At 54.2% G+C, this 24866-nt stretch overlaps 1 protein-coding gene across 6 annotated transcripts in view; it reads right to left on the bottom strand.

The window, feature by feature from the left end:
• Nucleotides 1-6919: 6919 nt before the first annotated feature.
• The window catches only part of SCN5A (sodium voltage-gated channel alpha subunit 5), a 94769-nt gene continuing 76822 nt past the window's right edge, over nucleotides 6920-24866 (bottom strand). For 5 of the 6 annotated variants that reach the window (XM_039843274.1, XM_039843277.1, XM_039843279.1 and 2 more), the window contains 8 exons: nucleotides 23069-23242; nucleotides 19219-19341; nucleotides 17195-17476; nucleotides 14958-15011; nucleotides 14192-14329; nucleotides 13430-13534; nucleotides 11979-12249; nucleotides 7549-10519 (listed from right to left, as the gene is read on the bottom strand). In XM_039843274.1, coding sequence (XP_039699208.1) covers nucleotides 9279-10519; nucleotides 11979-12249; nucleotides 13430-13534; nucleotides 14192-14329; nucleotides 14958-15011; nucleotides 17195-17476; nucleotides 19219-19341; nucleotides 23069-23242 — 2388 coding nt within the window. In that variant the 3' untranslated portion in view covers nucleotides 7549-9278. Of the gene's footprint in view, nucleotides 10520-11978; nucleotides 12250-13429; nucleotides 13535-14191; nucleotides 14330-14957; nucleotides 15012-17194; nucleotides 17477-19218; nucleotides 19342-23068; nucleotides 23243-24866 lie in introns of all 6 variants that reach the window. The other variant, XM_039843275.1, reaches the window with a different exon arrangement.

Below are 24866 nucleotides of genomic sequence, written 5' to 3'. Positions count from 1 at the left end.
CCCACTCCCAGCTGTGGAGCTGAGCTAGGGAGGTGGCGTGAGGGTAGTGGGGAGAGCATACGAGCCACTGTGGGTCTACTGGTCCTGCCTGGTGTCATCTGCCCTTCAACTCTTCCTTAGCCTTCTCTGTCTCCCCCAGTCCTTCTAGTTTCTCATGGTCCCTCTCACTGGTGACTGAGGAGCTGAGCCTTACGTTGTTCTGTGGGTCAGGAGTCTGGGGAGCTTCCCTCTGCTGTGTGTGTGACTAGTGTCCGCAGGGGCGACTGGCTGTCAGGCGTGTCTCTGGGTGGAGGAAGGGACCTGTAAAGGATGTGTCAGTAAACAGAGAGCAATGCAGGGAGTCAGTGAATGTTACTGTAGAAGGGACTTAGAGATTGTCCCCAATAATTTATAGATGAAATGAGATTGACCTGGATAAGTCACGTAGGGGTAATACTAATCATCTTCATCCTACTGGACATTTGTTAAGTGCTTACCAGGGGTTATTGTAAATTCTCTACTTGTCTTACCTTATGCAATCCTCACACTACCCTGGCAGGTAAGTATTGTTATGCTCATTTTACAGATGAGAAAAAGGAGACCAGTACAGTGAGGTCAGCTTTTTTAGACCATGTGGTCACACTGCACAGGGCATCTTGATTCCTTCCGATGATGATGTCAGCATATAAAAGAGTTTGTTTGGAGCTCCTTAAAAACAATGGCAGACATTTCAGTAAAGAAGATATAAGAATGACCAATAAGCACATGAAAAGATTCTCAAAATCCTTAGTCATCAGGGAAATGCAAATTAAAACTATGGGATATACCTACTCATATAGCTAAAGTTAAAGAAAAAAATAAAAAAGACTGACAACCCTAAATGTTGGCATGGATATGGAGCAACTGGAACTTTCATCACTGGTGAGAATAAAAAATGAACTATCATTTTGGAAAACATTTGACATCCTCATAGAGAGGTAAACATACACTAATCGTATGACCCTGAAATTCAATTCTTAAGTATTTACCCAAGAGTTAGAAACGTATGTCCTGAACACAAATGTTCATAGCAGCATCGTTCACGAGAGCAAAGAATTGTAAACAACCCAGATGTCCATCAACCATTGAATGGAAAATGAACTGGGTACTTCCGTGTAATGGAATATCACGCAGCAATGAAAAGGAACAAACCAACACATGTGGCAATGGGGATGAGTCTCAAATGCATTATGCTGAGTGACAACACCCAGACACAAAAGGCTGCATGCGTATTACTTCATTTATGGGAACTCTCAGAAAAAGCAAATCTGTAGGAGCAGAAAACAGCTCAGTGGTTGCCAGGGGCTGGGGTTGGGGAAGAGGCTGCCTGTGAAGCAACATGAGGGAACTTCTTGGCGTGATGGCCATGTTTGATATCTTGATTTTGGTGGTGGCTAAACTGCTTATACATTTGTCAAAACTCACCAAACTATGCATTTAAAAGGGTGAATTATATTGTATATAAATTATACTTCATTGAATCTGCTTTAAGTATAGAAACAGTGGGCTGGAGAGGGCAGAAAATAGGATGGTCTCTGAGGGAAGAGTGTGGCAGGCAAAGGCAACGGCCTGTGCTGAAGTCCAAGGCATGCTCAGCTGGGCAGGGACCAGTGAGGAGCTGGGAGAGGCTGAGGTGGAGTGAGGGCTATAGAGGGGCGCAGGCAGGCACCGGGGGCTGGGGCAGGTCATGGGGCCCCGGCTGTTCTCCAAGTGCAGCAGAAATCACTGTGCGGTTCGGAGCAGAGCAGTGACGTGATCTGCCTTGCCTTTCGACAGACCCACTGGCTGTTGTGTTGAGAAAAGTCTGGGGCACAACCAGTTAGGAGGCCTTTGCAAGAATCCAGGCAAGAGATGATGGTGGTCCAGACCAGCATGGAGGCTGCAGAGGTGTTGAGAAGTGGTTGGATTTGAGATATATTTCAAAAGCAGAGCCAACAGGAGTTCCTGCTGGATTAGATGTGGGGTGTGTGAGAGAGAAAGGAGGCAGGGATGATGCCAAGATTTTTGGCTTGAGCAGCTGGAAATCCAGCTAGGCCCCCTGAGGGGGCCGTTGACCAGTTTTAACTGTCCCCAGGGTCCTGCGGCCAAAGTCAAGACAGAGACAGAAAGGAGGGACTCAGCCCTGCTCCTGGCTCTGGGGCTCAGGGGACAGGCTGCACATACTGGTTATTCCATTACCCTTTATTTATTGGCCTTATTGGCTTTTGTCATTTCCTCATTGTCTCCTGTCTGGAGAGAAGACTATAAATGTGATGGATTGACACAGGATACAGGAGGCCCAATTATCTCTCTTAAGCCAGCCTCTCTTCTTGGTCAAACCTCCCCACCCTCCACCATCCTTGCGGCTCCTCCCATAGCCTTGCACATAGAAGCAGCCTGATTCTTGACTTTCCAGAAAGAGGGGGTGCAGCCTGACAGGAGGTGAGTGACAGAGGACAGGGAGGAATCGGATGGTCCCTCAGGAGACATGGCTCCAAGGACAAACACTGGAGGCAACTCAGGCCCCCTGGCTGGTTGCAGCTAAAATGCCAGCACCCGCTCCCCAAGGCTCTGATCACAGAGGCCGGGCATGGAGCGGGGCGGGAGACAGGACATACCGCCTGCCCGTCAGCCCACATCCGGGAACAGGGAATATGCTTCGAACCGCACGCCTTTCTGGAATCCGAGCTGGCCCGTCTCTCCACAATGGCTGGGATGATGGGGCTTTTCTCTCCGGCAGCAGGTGCCTGGCAGCTGCCCGAGGATGCCAGCCCCATGAGCTGGCATGGGAGGAAGTGTTTGTCGGGGTGGTCATTACACGTGCTGGGCTCAGGCTGGCCTGGTCCCCACCTCTGCCATTCAGGCTGACTCGGGACACCCACAGGGGAGTGGAGTCCCCAGAAGGGTTCCCAGGGTCCCTCTGACAGGGATCCCCCCACACAGAGTTTGGCAGCTGTCAGCCTTTGAGTGTCATTTCTGAATGAAGTCCCCTCTGGCCTGCCTGCCTCTGTCCTTGGGAATGTCCTGGGGCCCCTGTTCCAGGAGGGATTGGAACAGGGAGCCTGGGGTTCATTGCTGGGATTTCATCCCTGTGGTCACGCCCTGCTCTCTCCCCAACACGGACCCCGATTACTGTGCCTTGAGAGTGCACGCGTGTGAATCTGCATGTGTCTCCATGTAGGCGAGGCTCTCAAATGACCCTGCGTCTGACCTCTTTCTAGAAGGAAGAAGAGTGGAAGGTGGGACAGAGTGAAAAAAAGGATGGGGACCGCAGAAGACAGATTCATATGGAGGAGTGGAGCCAGGTGAATTCGGTGCACAGTAAACTTGACTAGGTTATCCCTTCTGCAAACATTTCCGGTTGCTGATCTGTGCCAGGCACTGGGGTGGGGGCTGGAGAACGTGGTGTCAATGGACAGGCTGGCCCGGCCTTGCCCAGCTCTGAGATTCAAGGGCCATCTGCACAGTGCGGTGGGCTTGGAGCCCTTGAGGGGCGGACACGCTGTGCCAGCACAGATGGCTCCAAGAAGGAGCCGGGGGTATCAGACACCAGGCCTGGACTCCTGAGCCCGTTTGTGGTGGCCTGCGGTGGCTACTTGGTCCCTGTTGCTGGCTGTCCCATGTCTGCCTGTAGGAGTGCCTGTGCTCTGTCCTCCTGCCCCTCCCAGGCTCACTCTGAGTCTCGAGTCTCGTGGCTGTCAGGGCTGGCCGCAGGAGCTGCTGGCACAAGGCAGGGGAGCGGCTAATGCTGTGGCCCCAGGGTGACAGCTGACGTCTGTCCGGGACCATCTCTCTCCCTGTCAAGGACTGAGCTCCCTGGGTTGCATGCCTTCCTGCTGACACAGGAGCCGACGTCCATCCCTCATAGAGCCGCCTGCCACCTGGATCCCAGCCTCACCCCAGAGCGGCCGGTGACAGCTGTGGCATTACAGGGAACGCAAGGCTCCGCTCGTGACCCCCTCTAGAGGAGCCCGCTGCAGCCCAGGCCAGGCAAAGGCCCATCTCAGGCAGCTGTGGACGACACCACATAAGGAGCCCAAGACCCCAGACTCCAACCCTTGGCCATGGGGACACCACTATGCTGGCCCAGACTGTGGCAGTCGTGCCCTGGAGCTTGTGAGAGAGAAGGCCTGACCCCTTCAGAGACTCACAGTGGGCACGGCCTCCTTCCTGCCCACCCCGCAGGCACTCCACGCACAGTTACGGAGTTACTGCCCCATGGCAGCTACTGAGACAGGGCTCAGCTGCAGAGGTGAGCGAAACTGACACGGACCGTGTCCTCGCGTTGCTCTCACTCTTTTCACTGGGATTTCTAGTAAGAAATACATTTCCCATTGCTACCCAGGTACACACAGGCGCTCACCCAAGGTTTATACGTATCTAAAACAACAGCCTCACAAAGCAGCATTCATCCTTACCACGTAGGCTGCACGGCTATTTTCAATTCTGATACTCTTTTTAAGAAGCAGGGCATGGCCCAGCCCACTGGGATGTGGCCTGCCCTTTGAAAAGCCCGGTCTTATTGGGGAAAGAGGATTAGACAAGTGTCACAGGAAGTTAGAATGGACTGTCCCCCTCCCCTGTTTTGATCAAGAGACCAATACTAAGGGTTCAGGATCCCAAACCACTAGTCTCTCGTATGCAGATCGTTTATAAGGGAAATGGCGCCAGACGCTGGAGGGCTGAGGGAACTGAGAGCGAGTTTCTTTGGAGACAACTGTCCTGTGTCAATTCCAGGACCCTATGGCCTTAACCTTGGGGAGGAGCCTGTGGGCAGGGTGGTGTCACCTTCTAACTGGGCCTGCTGAAGGGGCTTCTAGGGCCTTTCTGGAGAGCATGGACATGTCAGAGGTATGGGGTAGGAAGGCTTTACTGGGCCTGAGAAAGCGCAAGTGGACGGCTGCGGGGGGGCTTGATTTGGCCCTGGGACCTGGAGGGAGAGACTCTACCAGCTGCTCTGGTAGTAGTGGCTGCAGAGCATGCTGCTGCTGGGGCAAGAGCTCTGGGTGCTTTTTTGGACCAGAGGTGGCAGGGTGAGAGAAGGCCAGTGTGTGCCACCATGACAGGGTCACTTGGAGGGTCGAAGGCTTGGGGATGGACGCACAGGTGCCCACAGGCAAAGGAAGAAGTCACAGGGGCACCTGGAAAAGAGTGCATCTCCTGGGTTGAGGAAACGACAGGGAAGGGGCCCAGCAGAAAGTCTCCAAAAAGCCCGCAGATTCCCGTATGAGAATTCCCTCCAGCCACCCCAGCTCTCACTGTTCACGGGACCGGACCCCCTCAGGATGCGGCTGAGACTGTATTTACAAGGTAAAGTGGCTGCAGGCTGCTGTTCTCTTACCCAAGACTGAGCCGAAAAGCTGCAGGATCAGCCGGGGTTTCATCCAGGGCCAGGGAAGATTATCTGCACTGAATAAAACTGAGCGGGACAGGGAGAGACAAAAATAAAGATTGGGTTTGATGACACTGGGGGTCATGTTTGTTTACATATGGGCTTTGCAGGTATTTTCAATGAGGAATGTTAAGTGCTGGGACAAGGGCTGTACAGAGTGGGGGCAAGTGATGGGGAAGGGGTTGGGGAGGGTGACATTAAGATGAGGCCTGAAGGCTGAGTGGAAAGGAGAATAGTGTCTGGGAGGCGGGACCAGCAGTTGACAAGGCTGAGAGGAGGAAGCGCCTAGGCCTTTGAGGGGTTAGAGAGAGATGTGGTTACAGAAGTTGGCAGGGCTCCGGGCCCTGGGAGGAGTTTGCCTGGATCCTGAGGCAACAGGAAGCCATGGAAGGGTTTTATCCAGGAGGCAATGATCTTGGATTAAAATACTCTGGAAGCCGAGGTTAGAGGAAGGGAAACCATGAGATGAGACGAGATGCTGGCCCCAGCTAGGGAAGCAGCCGCAAGGAGGGACCACGTGGTGGGTTTTAAAGATGTGGAGAAGGTAGCACCAACAGGGCGAGAATGGCAAGTGGGTGAGGGGAAGCCTGTAGTTGATGATGGCATCTGTGGGGGTGCCCTCACCGACGGGACGGATGAGCTCAGAGTTGGAGATGTCCCAGGTCAGCAGCCGGATGTGCTGGCCTGGGGCTCAAAGGAGAGGCCTAGGCTCCCATAAAGATTTGAGACTCTTCTTTAAAGCATGGCACGGGGGAGAGAGTGTTCTCACTCTCTTTTTGGTAGAAGCCCAGAGCCTAAAGAGCTCGATCACCAGTCAGACACTGGAGGATATGTCCCCAAGGAGGCAATCCAGGAGCCTGGAGGAACCCTGGAGAGGGTGGTGCCATGGAAGCCTGAGGAAGAGATTTCCAGAAGGGGCTGCTGTCTTCTGAGTTAAATGCTGTGGATGGACGGGGTCTGCAAGATGAGGACAGGACAGCTCTGCTGGGTTCGGCCACAAGGAGGCCCCCTGCTCGCCGGCAGAGCGGTTTTGGCAGGGGTGGTAGAGCAGCAGTGGGGTGCAGGGGACTGAGGCGTGAGGGCGAGGGGAGGGCGAGGAAATGAGGGTCGGAGACCCCAGGTCCAAGCCTGGCTTGACACACAGGTGCCACCGTCTGGCTGTTCTCCACGGCGGCTGCCCCTTGCTGCATCCACCCTTCCAAGCCCTTTGCATCACGTGAACCCCAAATCATGGTCCTCCCTTTCCACCATGCCCCAGACTGGGAGTCCTGGAAGGCAGGTCCTGGGTGCCTCTTGTAGGGGCAGACTGCTCTGCCTACACCCTCCTTTTCCTGGACCAGCCCATGACCAGGCCATTTTCCCGGGAAGACAACCAGAAGTCCGTCCTGAGTTGTGCTCAGGCTCTCATCCCGCTTCCCCTGTGACCCCATGCTGTCTAGGTTCGCTCAGGACAAGGCCTCCTTCCAGGCTCCTTGGGCCTTTGTCACCACCCTTGTCAAGTCTTGGCATAAGAACAAAGCCCAGGCCAGGTCATGTAAGCCATTTATTGGTTTGTTTTAAAAATATGTATCTTATTTATACACGAAGTTTGGTGAGAAGTGCTCCATTAGCTCAGACAACAGCTGGCATGTCACGCTTGTCCCTCCCTCCTTTCTCCTGCCTTCTCCTCCCCTCCTGCTGGTCATCGTGCAGTTCTAGAAAAAAAAAGAAAAAAAAAAGCCACGCTAAATGCTAAGGAGTGGGGTCTAGTCTGTCCCTGCCCTTGACCACGCTGTCCGATGTCACTTGCGGCTGTCACCAGCCAGCCCCGGGCACCTGTCTCAAGGCTCCTAGGCCGTCCACATACACGAAACCACAGTCTCCTTCCGGCCAGCTGGGCTGGCAGCCTGGCTGCCTCCTCAGCCACATTCCTGCCCGTGCAGGGCACTGAGCGTGGGGAGGACACATGCCTCCCCAAGTCTTGAGAGCAAGGTGCAGAGATCTACAAAAATAAGAATTCCACTCGGAGAAGTGTCACTGGGATTGTTAAAACCACATCCCACACTGGACTCGAAGGGGACAGGGGAGAAGAGAAAAACCACTAAAGCTGGGGGGTGGGGGTGGGGGCTGGGGGCCACCAAGGGAACTTGGGGGTGACAGGAAGAAGGGTAATACTTTACTTGCTGGCAATGCCATCAGCACTGCCACAAGCTCAGAACGTCCAGCCCTCCGGCAGCTCAGCGAGGTAGGTTAGGAGCAGCCAGTTTCCGGCTTCCCGGGCTGCCGCCAGAGGTGGCCTGTGAGGTTGGCGCCTGGTGGAGCGTGGCCTTGCTGGAGAGCTGGGACTGGGCAGCCGAGCTCCTGCCTGCTCAGGCTCCACCAGCCAACACTGTCACTCTCAGGGTGACAGTTATCTACATTAAAAGATTTGCATATGCTAAATAAGATTGTCAGCAGCTGAAGAGGCCCTGCGGGGGTCATTGGACTAGAAAAAAGTATTTTTCCCTGAAAAGGCCTTCTCATAAGACCTATGGGACAGCCTGGATGCAGGGGCCACTAGGACCCTAGGATGAGCCAGAGGTGTTGGTCCAAGGCCACACTACCTCCCTCCCAAGGGGTCCCTGGTTTATTCCCCTCCCAGGGCATGGGAACCAGGCCTGATCGTCCCAAGGCTCCTTCCCTGCACTGGACCCAAGCTGCCTTCCCCACTCCATGCTACTGAGTCTGGAGAGGAGCTGGGGACCACACAGGAATCCTCCTGCCTCCATGCTAGGGACAGAAAGGTCCAGAAAGAGCCCTGGTGGTGACAACAGGTTGTCTCCTTCAGATGGGCTGAGGACTGGTGAGCTTCTTAGCCCCAAACCCACGGGGCTCGGCCTTCTCTTCCTGGCCTACAAAGCAGGGCCTGCCAAGTCTGGGGATGAGAACAAACCAAGTGCCAGGCCATGAGTGGGGCTGGTCCCTCAGGCCCTTCGGTTTCACATTAATACTCTTACAGAAGGCCAAGCTCTCCTGGGAAGAAGAGGCAACTTTAGTGCCTAGGACCAGCCCTGGGACGCAGGCCAGCTCTCCTGGAAGGCTTTTAGTTTTTCAGAACTGACTCCAGTGTGGTCTGCATACAAACACAGAAGGGAAACAGGACTGTGGGGACAATGGAAGGGCAGAGTGAGCCCCTGCTGACAATGACCCATGGGGTTGGGGGGAAGGCCTGTCTCCCTTAGTCTGGGGCAGGGACAAGGGCAGCTATCCGACACTCCTCTGCAGGGAGCCAGTGTCGCCTGTGTGTGTGAGCGTGCGCATACATGTATGTGAGGGAAGGGGTTCAGCCCTCCTGATACCTTAGCCCCAGTGGCAAGGGAACCCCCTTTCTGCCCCCGGGCAGCGAAGGCCTGTAGGAAGCACACTGAATTCTACTTTGCTTTGAGAACAGAGTTCCGGCAGCTCCACAGAGTCTCCTGTTCAGAGTTCAGAAGCAGCAGCAGTGTGAACTGCTGCCGACGTCCATGGAAAAAACATTAGTTCTTTGCTCAAGTAAAAAAATATCAAATATAATAAATTTATGAAAGCCCATTCACATTAATATACAGTCTCAGTTTTATATTTTGCCTCAGGAACTGGAGTGGACTTGCTTTTCAGAGTCCCAGGGTGTTGCCTGACCAGCCCACGCCACCAGTGTGTGTGGGGCCTCCAGGGACAGGCTGCCCGGAATGGTCGGCTTGGCCGACTGCTTCTGGCTGTTAACATGGGTGCCACAGAACTCTGCCTTGTTAACCCACGGGCTGAGGCTCATCTCTCACTCCCAAAGCCCAAAGCAAGGAAAGCCCAGCAAATGCTGGTTTGTGGCTACATTTGGGTTTGCCACAAGACAACAGGCTGCCATTCGGTGTGTCCTGGCCAGCTGGGGTGAGGCTCACACGATGGACTCTCGGTCCCTGTCCGGAGATGGGGGGAAGTCCGCGAGATCTTCACTGCGGCTATAGTCAGACACCCGCACCTGGAGGTTATCACTGGTTGCCCTGGTGACGCTGTCATAGGAAGGTGGAAAGGACGTAGAGGAGATGGAGGAGCTGGAGGGCGGGCCAAGGCTCTGGGAGAAGTTCTTATTCATCATGTAGGCGATGAGGCCCTCTCGCTCAGGGGCATCTGCTTCGGAGAGGCCACTGCTGCCCGTCTGCTGGCGGAAGAGGAAGGAGGCGTGCTTCACGGAGCGCTGCAACAGGTGCCTCCGGAAGGCCCGCTGGATGATTGTGGCCGACACCTCCTCGTGCTTGCGCCGGAGCGTGGTGGTGATGGGCTCGTAGGAGATCTTGGATGGGTTGGCCGCCATAAACTTCTCCTCCATCTGGATCTTGAGGGCGTCCATCTCCCCGGACTCACCCAGGACCCTCTTGGTGAAGGCAAAGAGGATGTCCATGCAGTGGATACGGTCCCCACTCACCATGGGCAGGTCCATGTTGATGAGGCTTATCTGGTTGGGCTTGGCGATGCGGAGCGGCTCAGACAGGGCATCGGCGAAGTCGGACAGGGCCGAATACTCGATGAACTGGGTGGCCTCGGGGTCGAACTTCTCCCAGATCTCATAGAACATGTCAAAGTCGTCCTCACTCAGGGGCTCTGTGCTCTCCTCTGTGGCCACACTGAAGTTCTCCAGGATGATGGCAATGTACATGTTGACCACGATGAGGAAGGAGATGATGATGTAGGTGGTGAAGAAGAGGATGCCCACCGCGGGGCTCCCGCAGTTCCCCCGGGAGCCGTTGCTGTTGGGCAGATTGGGATCGCAGTAGGGGGGCCCCGTGTTGAGGATGGGGCTGAGAAGACCATCCCAGCCGGCCGACGTGGTGATCTGGAAGAGGCACAGCATGCTGTTGGCGAAGGTCTGGAAGTTGAACATGTCGTCGATGCCGGCCTCCCACTTGACGTAGGCAAAGTTGGCCATGCCGAAGATGGAGTAGATGAACATGACGAGGAAGAGCAGCAGCCCGATGTTGAAGAGGGCGGGCAGGGACATCATGAGGGCAAAGAGCAGCGTGCGGATCCCCTTGGCCCCGCGGATCAGCCTGAGGATGCGGCCGATTCGGGCCAGGCGGATGACTCGGAAGAGCGTTGGGGAGAAGAAATACTTCTGGATGATGTCTGAGAGCACCGTGCCTGTGGGAAACAACAGAGACCGTGGCCACTGATGGCATCTGTGTCCTCCCTCCAGCCCAGCTTCACTGAGTAGGGTCTCTATACTGCAAGGAGCCAGGGAGACCCCTACCTCTCTGAATCTCCATCTCTGCATTCAATTTGGAAAATGAGGACTCGCAGTCCCCACATCCTCTGCAAAGTACCTTTGTTCCTTCGTCTTCTGAGAATACCTGCACGACAGAGTTCTATGAAGCCCATCTTCTAGATCAGGGATTCTGAGGCCTCAGGGGATGTGCGCAACATCTTGGTGACCTAGCTTGGACCAAGATTTTTAGCTCCTTGCTATTCAAAGTGTGGTCTGAGGACCAGCAGCCTTGAGATCTCCTGGGCACTTATCAGAAATGCAGAACCATAGCTCCGCCCCACCTCCCAGACTCCCTGAGTTTTAACAAACCCAGTTGATTCATGGGCACGTTGAAGTACAAGAAGCGCTGGCTGGAACCCAGCACAACAACTCCCCCGCCCCCACCGCCACACACACGCCATGCCTGTTGCATCTTAGCCTCCCAACTCTGCTGGCTTCCAAGGCTTCCCCACCTCTGTTCATTACTCTGGGTTGGGAGTTTTAGGGAGCAGGGATGGAAGTTATAAAAGAGGATGAAGTTAACTTCCTTCATGTTGACCCAAGTGACCTTTCCAGACACCTCGTATAATAATGATGTCACTGGCTGACATGTGTCCAGTGTTTACTGTTATTCAGGCACTGGGCCGAGCATTTTATATCATCTACTGAGCCCTTCTAGTCACCCTAGGAAGTAAGCTGATACCATCATCCTCATTTTCCAGAAGAGGAAACCGAGAGGTGAGGTAACTTATCCCGGTTGCCACTGGGTCAGTGAGAAGCCAGGATTTGACTCAGACACTTTGGCTCCAAGTTGACCTATTAAATGTACCTCTCTTGTGTGGCCAAGCCCCAGAACCGGCAGGTGTTCTGAGGTAAATGCTGTACTTCTCAAAGCCTCTAAGATCGTCCCTCAACAGCTCCGTTCCTGCTGCTGGCATCCTGCATTCTCTAAAGCTGCTCTCTCGTCCCACGGGCCATGCTCTCTCTCTCGCTCCTGCCTGGGGCCGTCCAGAGCGTTTCCTGACCCTGCTTCCAGGTTCTAAGCATCTGCCCATCGCCGTGGCCACGGCAGCCCCTGCCTCAGCCCCTGCATTTCCCTCTGAGTTCCACCAAAGGTGGGAACTTCACACGGTGGAAAGGCGTAAGTCAGTCCCCCCAAGGCAGAGTTCCATGGGGGCGGGGTCCAGAGCTTGAGGGTGTGTTTCTGTGTGTGTGTGGGAGGGAGGAGAGGTCAGGAATGCAGCCGGAAAAGGACGAAGGCGCCTCGGGTGTACTTGGCATTAAGTACGGATGCAGGGCTGGAGGACAGACCTGACCTGGGGAGGGCCTCTCTGTCCAGCCACCTGGCATACGCACCCACGATGGAGAGGATGACAACCACGAAGTCAAAGATGTTCCAGCTGTTGGTGAAGTAGTAGTGGCGCAGGGCGGCCATCTTGATGATACACTCGCCCGTGAAGATGGCTACGAAGAGCAGGTTGATCTTGGCCAAGATGTTGACCTTCTCAGGGCTCTGGTCATCTGTCTCCACCATCATAGTCACCATGTTCAAGCAGATGAGAAACATGATGGTGACGTCAAAGGCTTGCTTGGTCACAATGTCGAATACGAAGCCCTGGTACTTGTTCTAAAAGGGAGGGCAAAGGATGTGGTCAGCAGGGACCCCCATGGGCTAGTGGGCCCCCTGTCGCTCCTCCGGGCCCAGATCACCCACTCTCCTACTCCATTCTCTGGGGAAGCCAACGCCCCGCAGAAAGGAAGAAGCCAGGAGACTGAAACAGCCTCGCTCTCCCGCTGAAATGCTTTCAGGGCCCAGCCCTGAGGCCCCCTCTTCCCTGGGACCTTCCCCGATGGATCTTCGGGAAGGGATTCCTCCTCCTCGGAGTTTCTTAGCACATTGTGCACTGGTCTTCTCTTTCGTTCCCACTGTCTGAAGACTCAAGGTCAAATTTAAAGTTCAATCCTAGTAATTGTATCGGCCTCCAGGTTAACACGTTTTCTCCACTCTTTTTAAGGAATCGATTATATTTATTCTGCTAACTGTATTTATGTGTGTCTTTAATTGTAAGCCACCCTATATTGTTTTGAGGAAGAGACAGGTTATAAATAAGTGAAAACATACACACGCTCTCTCGCATGCAGACACACACATGTGCGCGCACACGCACACACACACGCGCACACGCACACACACAAGTAACCTGGAACACAGTGTGGTGAACAGGAAAGAATCAGAAGAAATTGATGAATTGAATAAAAAACTGGGGCTACTACTACTTACCAGCGAGCGATTTAGGTTGTGTCACCTAATTACTTTGAGTACTGCTCCACCCGTGCCCTGCTCCCCCCCACACACTCTTTTGGAGAACAGTTTGATCAGGCAAGAAAGTCAGCCTGGCAGAGGACTCAGCACCCTACCCACCAGGGGATGCTACCACTCAGGGGTTTGTAAGGACGAGGCCATGACTCGGGGCGGGGGCTGTGAAGGCTGCCCTGCTATCCTTGGGGAAAGCCTGCACCCTTGCAGGGGAGGCCAGGGCTCACTTAGAGGCAGATGGGTTCCCTTGGGAGGGGAGCACCCCCTGGTTGTCACAGCCTTCTCGTGCCTTCCTATCTCCATGAAACTGAGACCGCTGTGTGTGGTCAGACACCTGAGAGCACCCGTCCTTCTCTGGACTGGCCGAGGGCCCCAGGCTGGGCAGAAGGACCATGAAGAGGCCCTGAGAGTTGGCTGTATTGTGTGAGGGCACCGCAGGGTTCCCCCAGCAGACCCTCCCCACGCTTGCTAAATTGGGAGCCTGGCTCACCAGAGGCCGGGGGATGGGCTTCTGGGGCTTCTTGGAGCCCAGCTTCTTCATGGCATTGTAGTACTTCTTCTGCTCCTCTGTCATGAAGATGTCCTGGCCCCCTAAGTGCAGAGAGACAGGCACCAGACTCATTTTGGGGTTCGGAGAGGCTCCGGCATGGAGGGCACAGGGATCTTGTCTCCTCAGTGAGGGTGCCAGGGTCAGCCTCCTCCTCACTGCCTCTCCCGGTAGAGAAAAGTACGTCCCTATCCTGCATCAGAGAGTCCTCTTCAAACCTGCTTTTACAGGGTCCCTGTTCTCATTCACTTCGAGATGTCACCTTGGGACCTGCAAATCCTGTACCCACCCCCCACCCTCTGCCCTGCCCAACATAGCCAGGCTGGACGTTCTCCCTGCCCACTTGGTTTGCCTGCAAACCAATCATTGCCGCTCTCATGGAGTTCCTGGAGGATCCTGGCCTCTGCACAGGTCCCACCCATTGCCCCCGATCATGGACCAGGTGAAGAGTCCCCACCCTCACCCAGCTTCTCTCAGGAGCCTCATCTCTCAGGTAGACTAAGGCAGATGTAGGGCCCCTCGCTACACTCTCGGAGGCCTGGGCATGTTGCATCATGGACGCACCCCTTTCCCACCCCACTGCAGCTGGTGCAGGCAGAGGACTGTCCCCAACAGAAGGCCAAGATGGGGCCAGGAGCCAGAATGGCTCCTCAGTCCCCTGGCTGCCAGCCCTGTCGGCCCAGGGGAAGCCTATTCTCCACGTATCTTTTTCTTCTGTTGGTTGAAGTTGTCAATGATGACACCAATGAAAAGGTTCAGGGTGAAGAAAGACCCGAAGATGATGAACACTACAAAGTAGATGTACATGTAGAGGTTGCACTCCCACTGGGGCTGCTCTTCATACTAAGGAGGAGAAATCAGACAGAGTGATCAGACAGGCAGGAAGTGGGATGGGCTGGCTGGGGGTGTCCACTGTGGGGGAGAGAGGGGGTGTCCAGAGGAAGGTCACGAGCACAAGTGTGTGAGCACAAAGCAGGGCCCGAGTGGCTGAGGGTGGCATTGAGGAGAGTGGACGGTGGCAGGTGAGGAGTGCAGGCTTGCTGGGCTCAGAGCTGGCACAGTGTTACTGCATGGCTTCTGACCCTGGGCCAGCGGGAGGTTTGAGAATATGGAGCGTCTCTCAGTCTTCAGTGGACTGTCAATGTGATTGCATGGTACACAAGGACAGAGAAGCTTGATTTGAATCTCTGTCGCTTCCAGCTCATCCTCCTGGGGTAAGATTTAAGATTCAAGTCAACTACAGTGAATTTAATTTGAGAAATTTGAGAATTTTGGGACTCCTTGGGAGACCATGCAACCTTGCTCCAAGGCCAGGTCTGGGCATTCCAGAGAGGCTCAGACTCCAGGTCGACACAGGAGATCTGGCCTGTGCGGGGTGGGCTTTCAGATGCAGACACTGAGTCTCCAGTGGCCAAGCAGCCAGGAGCCTCAGGTGCCCGACTTGGTGGGAAAGGCCGGTATGGTGACCTACCCCCCTGGAGTCCACAGCTGCATACATAATGTCCATCCAGCCTTTAAATGTTGCCTGGAAGGAAGAGACAAAAGTAAGAAAACCATTTAACTCTGAATCGATTGAGCTACTTAGGGCTCCTGTTTGGACAGGGGAGGCCAGAAAGTAGCTGCCTGCAAGAAGCTAGCAGCCCACCCCAACCCTTCAGCAGTGGGCTGGGAGGTCAGGAAAAGGTTTTCTCGTTCAGGTCTGGGGGTGGAGGGGTAGCCGGCAGAGCAGACACTCCAAGAAGGCCACACAGTGGAGGAATAAGCCTCGTGATATTGGCCGAGAGACTGATGAGGCCTCAGATCCACACTCATTTCAGATTCGAAAACAGCACAGAGTCCTGTAGCGGGCGTCAGGGATGGAGAGGTAGGGGTTGGGCTCTCTGTTCTAGCCTAAGGCGAACCCCAGTGCTGACCTGGTCCCCTCTGTCATGCACCTCAGAGAACCTTGTGGCTTCTGCTCTACAGCCTTTCAGAGAAGGTCCCTGAAGAATCCCAACTTTCCCTTGAACTTAAGGGGGGCCTTTTATTAGTGGTGTGTGCATAAATGGTACACAAATGGCTTCCAGAAGAAAAAAGCCCTGATGGTTGGGTTTGCCAGTTTCCCCGACGTAAATCCTCTCGCCCTGGTTGATTTCGCATTGTTAATGCGCTGTCGCTGATGCAGAGTTGGGAAAGGACGCACAAGAACATAGCAAGCATTACGGCACTTCCTCGGTACAATACACGTAATAACCTCAAGAGCATAAATGATACTAAACAGTAGTGGTGAGTTTTCATTTTGTTTTAATATCATTTGGTTCATTATAAGTTGATAAAATATAATTTTTAATAATAGCTTGCAAAATGTCTAAAAATGTAACAATGAGCTCTCGTGAGCCCACACAAGCTGGCTCAAGCACAGCAGGGCAGTAAAAAGGGAGGCTGGCTGAGACAGGGCCCTGGTGCTCGCTGCGCTGTCTGCCCCAGTCTGGGCTGCTGTGAAGATTTAGAAGGTGCCTGGGAGACAGGCTTGGTGGTGGGACCTGACCGCCCAGTGGGTCTCACTTGGGTCCTTGGCAAAATCCAGTCCCACCCTGAGCCTCCTTTTAGGGTACAAGCTTGTCCGCACAAACTTTCCACGTCTGAGAGTTTTTATGAGGCAGGCAGGGCAGAAGGGGAAACTGAGGCTGCCCCACAGAAGGCAAGCTATTTCAGCTCCTTGTGCACGAGGCCCTCACCTGTCCAGAGAGGCCTGCAAATGCGTTGGAAACTGCTGGGGACCACGCAAGTTTACGAGATGCCTGTGACTGAATTCTTTCCAGCCACTGCATGGTTCTGCCTGAAATGGCAGACTCTTCTGTCTACAAGAGAAGAGCCTTTCCTTCCAAGTTATGACATTCAGAGGTACAGTCACAGGGATAGAAAGCTCTCTGGCTCTAATCTTGTTCTCCATGAGGTATTTCAAGGGTCTTTGGAGAAAGCTCCTACTGGGACTTAAGGGGTGGGTGGAGGTGTGAGCAAATGTGCATTAAGTTTTCAGGTGAGAGTCCCACTGAATTTTCTTCTGCCTTGAGGCCCAGACACAGGTGTCTGGGCGTAAGATTGGGATAGCAAGAAAAGCAAGCTGCAGCTTTATTTGTTCTGTTTGCATTTCTGTTGTCAAGGCTATCCATAGTATAATTTTACAGCATGCATTATAATCACTGAAGCCACTGTCTTCACAAACCAATGAAAATTTTGGAAAGACTGGGTAGGGCCATGTGTTTAAATATCACACAAATTGCACATCAGAGATGAAAGTAAATATATTCTTTTAAATAATGCAGGAGATATCACTAAAAGAGGGGGGGCCAGAGTCATAATTTGGCCAATAGTTCCATCCCTGGTTATCTGTGGTCTTTCATTTTTAACCTGCACCATCACACTGCCAAATTGATAGTATGAGGAGGCCAACTTGACTGCTGGCTGGGGGGCTGATCCAGCCGCAGTGCTGAACCCCCATGCCATGCATCTTGGAGAATGTAGCGTCTGCTCTAGAGTGGAAAATCTGGGGACTTCCCAAGGAGCCAAGAAGTCTCTGGAGAATCCTTAGCCTCCTTTGGGCAATTTGGCCCTCTCATGAGGAACCAGAGTGGCCCCACTGTCCCCCTCCAGCCCACACCATGAGTGAAAGTGCCTGTTGCTGGAGAACCAGTGGGAAGAAGCAAGTCCTTCCTCTCTGAGACTTACCACCTGCAGAAGGGCCAGGTATCCGGCCCCCACGTTGTCAAAGTTGACTTTCACCTTGGTCCAGTATAATTCGCCAGTCACGTTGAAAGACTCACAGTCGCTCTTGTTGTTTACAATGCTGTAGTTCAAAGGCAGGTCCCCCTCAGTCTGGTTGATGCACCTCCCAAACTTGCCCGCAAAGAGGTTCACACCCATGATGCTGAAGATGAGCCAGAAGATGAGGCAGACGAGGAGGACGTTCATGATGGATGGGATGGCGCCCACCAGGGCATTGACCACAACCTCAAGTGGACAGAGAAGAGACTCAGCTCCCGGGGGTGCCCAGAGCTTACGCCTTTTTCAAGACCATCCATCCCTCCCGGCAACCTACGGAACTCCCTGGCTACAGGCCCCTGTCCGGGAACACTTCCTGGCCCCAAGGAAGGGTAACGCATGGCTGGTGCCCTGGCGTGGGGTGAGGGAGTGAGAGAGCACGCACACCTTTCTCTTTGCACCCTGCAGTCTGACGGGAATCCAGACAACTGCTTTTCCCTTCCTCACCCGGCCCGAATCTATGACCTTCAAGCCTAATTTTCAACAGGGTCTCCGTAGTTGAGTATGCCAGAGACTGATGGGAAAGGGCTTCTGGAGACACAGTCTCTGAGCTAAGTTTCTGGTTTATTTGGGGGTTGTGGCTACTGGGTTGGGGGTGTTCTCCCCTAAAGTGTGCCCTGGGACCTCCGTGTGGTATGTGTGGAGGGTGTCTGACAGTTCTCCAATGCTGCCGTGGGAGCAGGGCTGAGAGGGCGGGTGGTTCGAATGCCTCTGCCCCCCTAACCCCCAGGGAGTGGCCCTTTGACCCCACAGAGCGACTGCCTCATGCTCTTCCTCCAGAAACACAGCACCCAGGAGAGTCTTCCTGGGCAAAGGCATATAGGGTGTCTCACTCCACTAACTTAGTACCCAGCTGTCCTACTTGCCACACAACCTGGAAGTGAAGCTGCTGTAGGGCTGTGGGGTGGGTCGGGGGCCGAGGTGGGTAATGCTGACACAGGCAAATGAGAGGAGGTCCCTGGTTCCCCAGCAGGCGTGATGAACCTGAGAACCAGGTGGGAAACCCAACCCTCACTAGCTCCTGGCTGGCTCGGTGGCCGACAGCCTCAGCAGAGGCAACTGGTGACGGGCATCTCGCCCATGTCCCTCTGGGATCAAATTCCTTGCTTCCAAAGAGACGTTTAACTTAGGTTGGATTAGTCATATGTGAAGAAGCCATTTGTTTCTCCATGAATTGGGGCTGTGGGCAAAGTTCAGAACCAACCACCAAATGGGGCTTTGTGCCAGTGCCTGCTGTCTGCTGAAGCCACACAGAACTGTGTGCGCTTTGTAAAATCAAAATGCATGTGCATGTGCACACACACACACATGTTTATTTTCTAGCTATGTGTTTTGGGTAGTGTTTTTTCTTGATGGGATTTTAAATTTGCATTACATGTGCACATTCTTCAGTAAAACTTGGTGACTTGAAAGATGCATTGGGCTCTACACTTAGAAAATAATGCACAAGAGTTTACTAAGCAAATATAAACTGATAATGAGAATACAGTTTGCTCCTTCTTGCTTCATTCACGCTACCTGCTGCCCATTGTAGACAGAAGGAAGGTGGCCCATGTGTGCCAGGAGGCAGGGGACGCACACGGGCACACACAATGGGGGCACACACAGAGACGAGGTCCCACGGGAGAGCAAAAGCTGGGGGGCCCAGGGCTAGTGGGGCTGGGCTGCAGTGAAGACGCCCACATGCCAGGGCTTTGCTTCTCCTTCGACCAGTGCTTTCCTGGCCCTCACGGATGTCCTCTACCCCCCGAGTGTCCCTGAGCTCAGCCATGCCTCTCCTGGAGATTCCGCCCTATGCTCCTACCAAGTCAGGGGCCACGGTCCCAGCTCCAGGTCGGCTGCTTAGTCAGCATGTGAGCCTGAGAGTCCCCTCAGTGGAGCTACCTCCCACTGCCTGGTGAGAAGGCAGCGCCCCCGCCCCCGCTTCTTACCCTCATGCCTTCAAATCGTGACAGGGCTCGCAGGGGGCGGAGCGCACGCAGTGTCCGCAGTGACTTGATGGGGCCCATCTCGGCGAAGCCCAGGGTGTTGGCCACCAGGCTGATGAGCGAGACCTGTGGGAGGCAAGGTGAGGGCCATGGGGATAGCTCCAGAGACAGGTGGAAGGGCCCCGGCCCACCTGAAACAGCCCGGGTGTGAGAGAGCAGCAGGCCTCTCTGCGTCCAGTCTTCACTGTCCCCTGCAGCAGCATCTCCACAGGCACGGGCCAAGCTTCCTGGGGCCCAGGAGGCTCGGGGCGAGCCCAAGGGTGTTCTGGCTCTCAGACCTTTCCTGGGAGCCTCAAAAGCCACCTGCTGGTGTGGAGGAGCAGGGACACAAAGCCTGGGCTTTTGGTCCCCATGTGTTTTGTTTTAAGTCAAATTCTTGGGCCTGCCTCTTTGGGGGAGGGCAGGACCGCCCTGCCTTGCGCATGAGCAGACAAGCTATCCTGGGGCATTTCCCCAAGGCTGGACTTGGCAACATCCCGACATCTTCAAAGACGGGAGGCCCGGGGAAGACACTGGGGCAACGGGAGCCTCAGCGCTGTTTCCTCGGCCCCGCCCCCAGCGTGGCACTTCCACCCCGCAGATTTTATCCTTCTAAAGCTCCACGGGCATCCAGGCTCTCTTACTTCACTGCGGGTCTGGGATCACAGGTTGGAAATGGCCTCATGCCTGACCTCGCCTGCAATTGCCATTAGTAGCACCTCGGCACTCAAGGCAGCCTGGGGGTGGTGAGGGGCTGCCTGACTCCCCCAGCCTCCTCCAAGGCTCGGAGGCATCGGGCGAGGGTGGGCTGGGCGGAGGGGTTTGGAGAAGGAAGGTGCCAGGATCACCTTCTGTGCTGACCCTACTCACCTCACATCCTTCTCCAGACACTGGGGCCTGAAGACCAGCTTTCCCACGAGGCGTCAGCCTGTGGGTCCCCATCCCTGGAGAGGTGGAGGGGTGTCTCCCAGGGACCCCGTCCTGAGGGCAGGGCCCCAGGGGCCAGTCTGCCTGCCTAGTTCCCAGAGGCCACCCCTGCTTCCCCTCTTTCCGAAGCTCGCCCCTCCCCACTGCCATTCCCCATCCCCCATCCCGGTTGCTGCGACTCCACCCTGCCAGCTGCTCAGGCCACCAGTCTGGGCGTCACCCTTGCCTCCTCTCAGTCTCTCACACCCGACATCCAGCCCGTCAGGATCTCCTGTTGGCTCTGTCTTCAAAATACATCGGAAGTTCAGATATTTCTCACCACCTCCGCTGCCACCGTCCTGGCCGGGCCACCGTCATCTCGCCCCTGGATCACGGCCGCCCCTGGATCACGGCCGTAGCCGTCCTTGCTTCCACTCGCGTCCCCTCCCCCTTTCTTTCCCCACGGAGTGATCTTTTAATATCACGACTAAGTTCGTGTCATCCTTCCGTTCAAAGCCCTGCCATGTCTCCCCATTTCATTCTAAATAAAAGCACCTGTTTTCCGAAGGCTGCACCCCTTCTGCCTCGTGCATCTGGCCTCGTCTCCCGCACCCGCTTTGCCCACTTACTCTGCTCCAGTAGTTCCTCAAGAGCGCCAGGCACACGCTGACCACAGGACCTTGGCACTGTCATTCCAGCCTCCACTCGGGATGTTCTGCAGACGTCAGCCTGGCTCACCCCAACTTCCTTAAAATCTGCTCAAACGTTGCCTCAGTGGGCCCACCCTGGCCAGCCTCCTTAGAGTTGTGATCTGCACCTTCCCCTCCCCAGGCGTCCTGGCCCTCCTCACCCTTTCTCTGCTTCCCTTTTCTTCATCTTCTGACATAATAAAAAAGTGGCTTACTTAGTCCGCGTATTGCTTGCAGTCTCTTTCCTCCCTGCGGGCAGGGGTTTTGTCTGTTTAGCTCTCTGAGATCTGCAGTGCCTACGATAGCGCTTGCACATAGAGGCTTCACAGTATTTATCGAAAAAATGCATGAACTGATCCTGGAAACTGCCTTTTCCAGAATCTGAGGCCTGAAGACCGCCTTTCCCATGAGGTGTGGGGGTGGGGGAAGCATGGCCAGTGCCAGGAGAGCTGGATTCCAGCACCCACTTCTTTCTGCTTGACCTTGGACAAGGCCCTTCTCTGCTGCGAGCCTCGGCTTCCTTCTCCACGGGCTAACTGTCCAGTCTTGGGACTGGGCAGGAAGCACCGACAGCCCCCTTTGCCCAGACTCAGCTGAGCTTCTCAAGGTGGCAGGTGGTGGGGTGTGGGTGGCCTTCCCCAGAAGTCTTTGCAGACTCCCTCTGGCCTGCCCTGGGGCAGTCCCTCAGCAGGCCTGACTTCCCAAGAAGCTGCAGGAACAGCTGGGTGAGGGAGCGTCCAGACGGAGCTGCTAGGCTCCCAGGTCCTCCCACAGCCCCACGGCAGGGAGGCCTCGGGGTCCTCTCCTTCCTCTCACGGGCTCCAGGCTGTAAAGGCACCTAGAGCACCCTCCTTCCCTCTCTGCCACCGCAGCAGCCCTCGCCCCAGCATTAGCATCCTCTCAGCCACTTGGGGTGATAGGAAGAGGTCTGGACTGGAGGTCCAATGCCCTGGATCTGTGTCTCTGAGCACACTCTGACCTAAGGAGCCTCTCTGTCACAGTCACTCAAGGTTTGACCTTCCACCCAGCCTGGACCCCTGGCTAAGCCTCGTAAGCACTGAGTCCCTCCCTTTGGTTTCTGAGAAGGGTGTGGGGACAGAGCACAGGCCTGAACTTCTTCTGCAAACACAGCCCCTGCTGGTGGGCAGAGCCTAAGGCCAAGCCCCGAAGCCATGGGCACCTTCTGGAAAGCTCTTCCCAGCCTGCAGATCCTGACCTACATTCTGTTCTGCGGACCTGCCACGGCCAAGTGAGTCCTCACCTGAGCCTGTTGCCTTTACCGGGTTCCCTCTGCCCTTGAGGACCGTAGATCCAGGGCTGCCGCACTCGGTCTGATTTTCCTTCCTCTGGCTTCTCTCCCACTTGACTGTGCTCAGCATCTCTGCTGGCCCTGGGACTCACCCTGCTTGGCACCCAGCAGTGTCCTGGGGTCTGGGTATCTGTGGGGCAGGGGCTTCCTACTCCATCTGCCAACTGAGTGCTCAGAGGATGTGCCAACCGCCTGCCCCAGGCCCTCCCTGGTCACAGCCCGGGCAGGCAAGCCCTGCCAGCTACCCGATCACCCGGGCAGCACCCAGAACGCCTCGGCCAGCGTTCATGGCTTTCCTCCTCCTCACGGCACCTCCGCTCCCACTTATCCTTCCCAAATGATATGTTCTCCCTGGGCCAGGAGGATCTCTCTTGCCTGCCCAGCACCTCTTTGCCGACCCTGTCCCCTCTGCCTTGGCTCACTCTATCCCCTGTGCAGACAGCCTCTTCCTGTGTGTGGGCGCAGAGGCTCTTAACTGGCTGTGTGTCTAGTGGGCCTGACAGACATTTCACAACATGCCGTGGTCAATGCTATAACACAGGTTTGTCTGCTCCCCTACTTCTGAGAGGGGAAGCTCCCACTCCTGGCCTGGCTCACACCCCGCCTGGACTGCTCTATGCTGTTTCGCGTGGTGGGTCCAGTCTCCTCCAGAAGGCTGGGGGCTCCTGAGAACAAGGCCCAGGTCTTTCCTTGCTCCTCTGTCTCCCCAGACTGGGGGTTCTGATGAGAGGGCCCAGGTCACCCTTCTGTGACCCCAGACTCTGGCCCCCTTCCCCAGCTGAGCACCTCCACTTTAGCCTGCAGACTCCTGCCAGCCCTGCCATTCTGTCCCTCCGTCCCTCTGCCTCGGCCCCTGGTCATGCCAGCAGTAGGCCTCCCCCTCCTTGCTCCCCTGAGGTGCTGCACTCACGTCCACGATGAGAAAGTCCAGCCAGCACCAAGCGTTGGTGAAGTACTTCTTGAAGCCGTAGGCCACCCACTTGAGCAGCATCTCCAGCACGAAGACGTAGGTGAACATCTTGTCGGCGTACTCGAGCAGAACCTTGATGGTCTTCCGCTCCTCCAGGTAGATGTCCTCGAAGGCCTGCAGAGCCGGCCGAACAAGGTGGACATGATGCCTGAGCCTGGCCAATTCCACCCTTCACGTGGCTTCATCTCAAAGAGTAACCGCTGCCCAGGAGGGCAGGGAGCAGAGTTGATGCTAGTGGACGCGGTCAGTGCCAGGCAAGATCGGCAAGCTCTCCAAGGAGCATGTGGGCCATGAAATGACCTGGCGTGGTGTGTGGACATAAGGCAGAATGTGTAGTGAGAACGCTATTTCCTCGACATTAAAGAGCAAGTCTCAGTTCTGAGTGTATTTGAAAGACCTTTCTAGAACTTGCTGATCTGCCAGTTTAACAAGGAGAGGGGTGTGAGGCTCAGTTCACAGCTTCCTGCTGGAAACAACATAAAACTTTTTTTCTTTCTACTTTGTTTTACTTTATACAGCCATAGACTTTTCATTGGTAACTTGGTTTCCAATGACAACAATCATAAAAAGTTTCCCTTTACAGTAAATTGATTTAACCAAAAACAACAACAACAACAACAACAACAACAACAAAACCAACAATGAGTCGATCTAAAGCAAAATTTTAAATAAATGACAGTAAAAGCCGTTTGTAGACATGAAGTTTAGGAAACACAGGACTAGATAAGCCAAGCCTGGAGTCAAAGTTCATAAATGCTAGAAGCTGTCTTTCTCCAGGTCCTCATTTGTTCCTCGCCCAAATTCCAGAGCCAACACAGGAACCGCGATGGCTCCCAGCTGCCCTCTCCTACCTCCAGCCTCTGATCTGTGCCTGCTCCCCATCCAGAGTGTGCTCTGAGGCTCCCAGTCTAGGCAACTTGAACGCGTCACCAAGGGCCCTGGGGAGCTGCCTCCACCTGCCGCTCCAGCCTGTCTGCCTGCAGGGCCTCTGCAAGCTGCAGTGATCAGGTAGCTAGCGCTGGCGGCAGTGCCCGAGGACGCAGGGCTACCCCGGTCCGTGGGCACAGGACGACAGGGTCATTCAGGTCCCAAAATGGACTTGAGGAGTTGTTCAAGATAAAAAGTAGGCGAATTTTTAATTTTTGTTTTTAAAAATGTTTTTGGTGTATTTTTTAATGATAAAACTCTGTGCTTTATTATTTATACAAAATTAAAAAATAAAGAAATTATGAAAAAGGGAATAAAAGGCACGTCCAGTTTCATGACACTAAAGTACCCATTGCCAGCACCTGGAGAACATCCTTACTGACACTCACTATTTGTGTACACATATGTGAGCTCACAATTTTATAAGATATATCTTGTATATTTTATATATATATATACATATATATAAAATATATAAGATATGTATATATTTTGCTTTGAAATTTCTTTTTCCATTAAGTGATATTTTCTGAACATTTATCTACTCAGTGATGTGAATATATACAATATTATTCTTTTTAAAGGCCGCATAATATTTCATTATTTGTATATACTATTGTTTATTTAGCCAATAATCTTATTAATGAACATTTCTGTTGTTTCCAATTTATCCCTAGTAGAAACAACATTGCAATGAACAATGTGTCTGATTATCTGTTGACCATAAATTTCTAGAATTGGGGTACCAGGTCAAAGATGTACTTTTGGTACAAATTGACAACAGGACAGCCAGAAGACTCCAACTGACATT

The sequence above is a fragment of the Pteropus medius genome, unplaced genomic scaffold, assembly GCF_902729225.1.
Source record: "Pteropus medius unplaced genomic scaffold, Ma_sr-lr_union100, whole genome shotgun sequence".
Lineage (NCBI taxonomy): Eukaryota > Metazoa > Chordata > Mammalia > Chiroptera > Pteropodidae > Pteropus > Pteropus medius.
The sequence above is the reverse complement of the archived record's forward strand: the minus strand, read 5'-3'. Positions and strand labels throughout refer to the sequence as shown.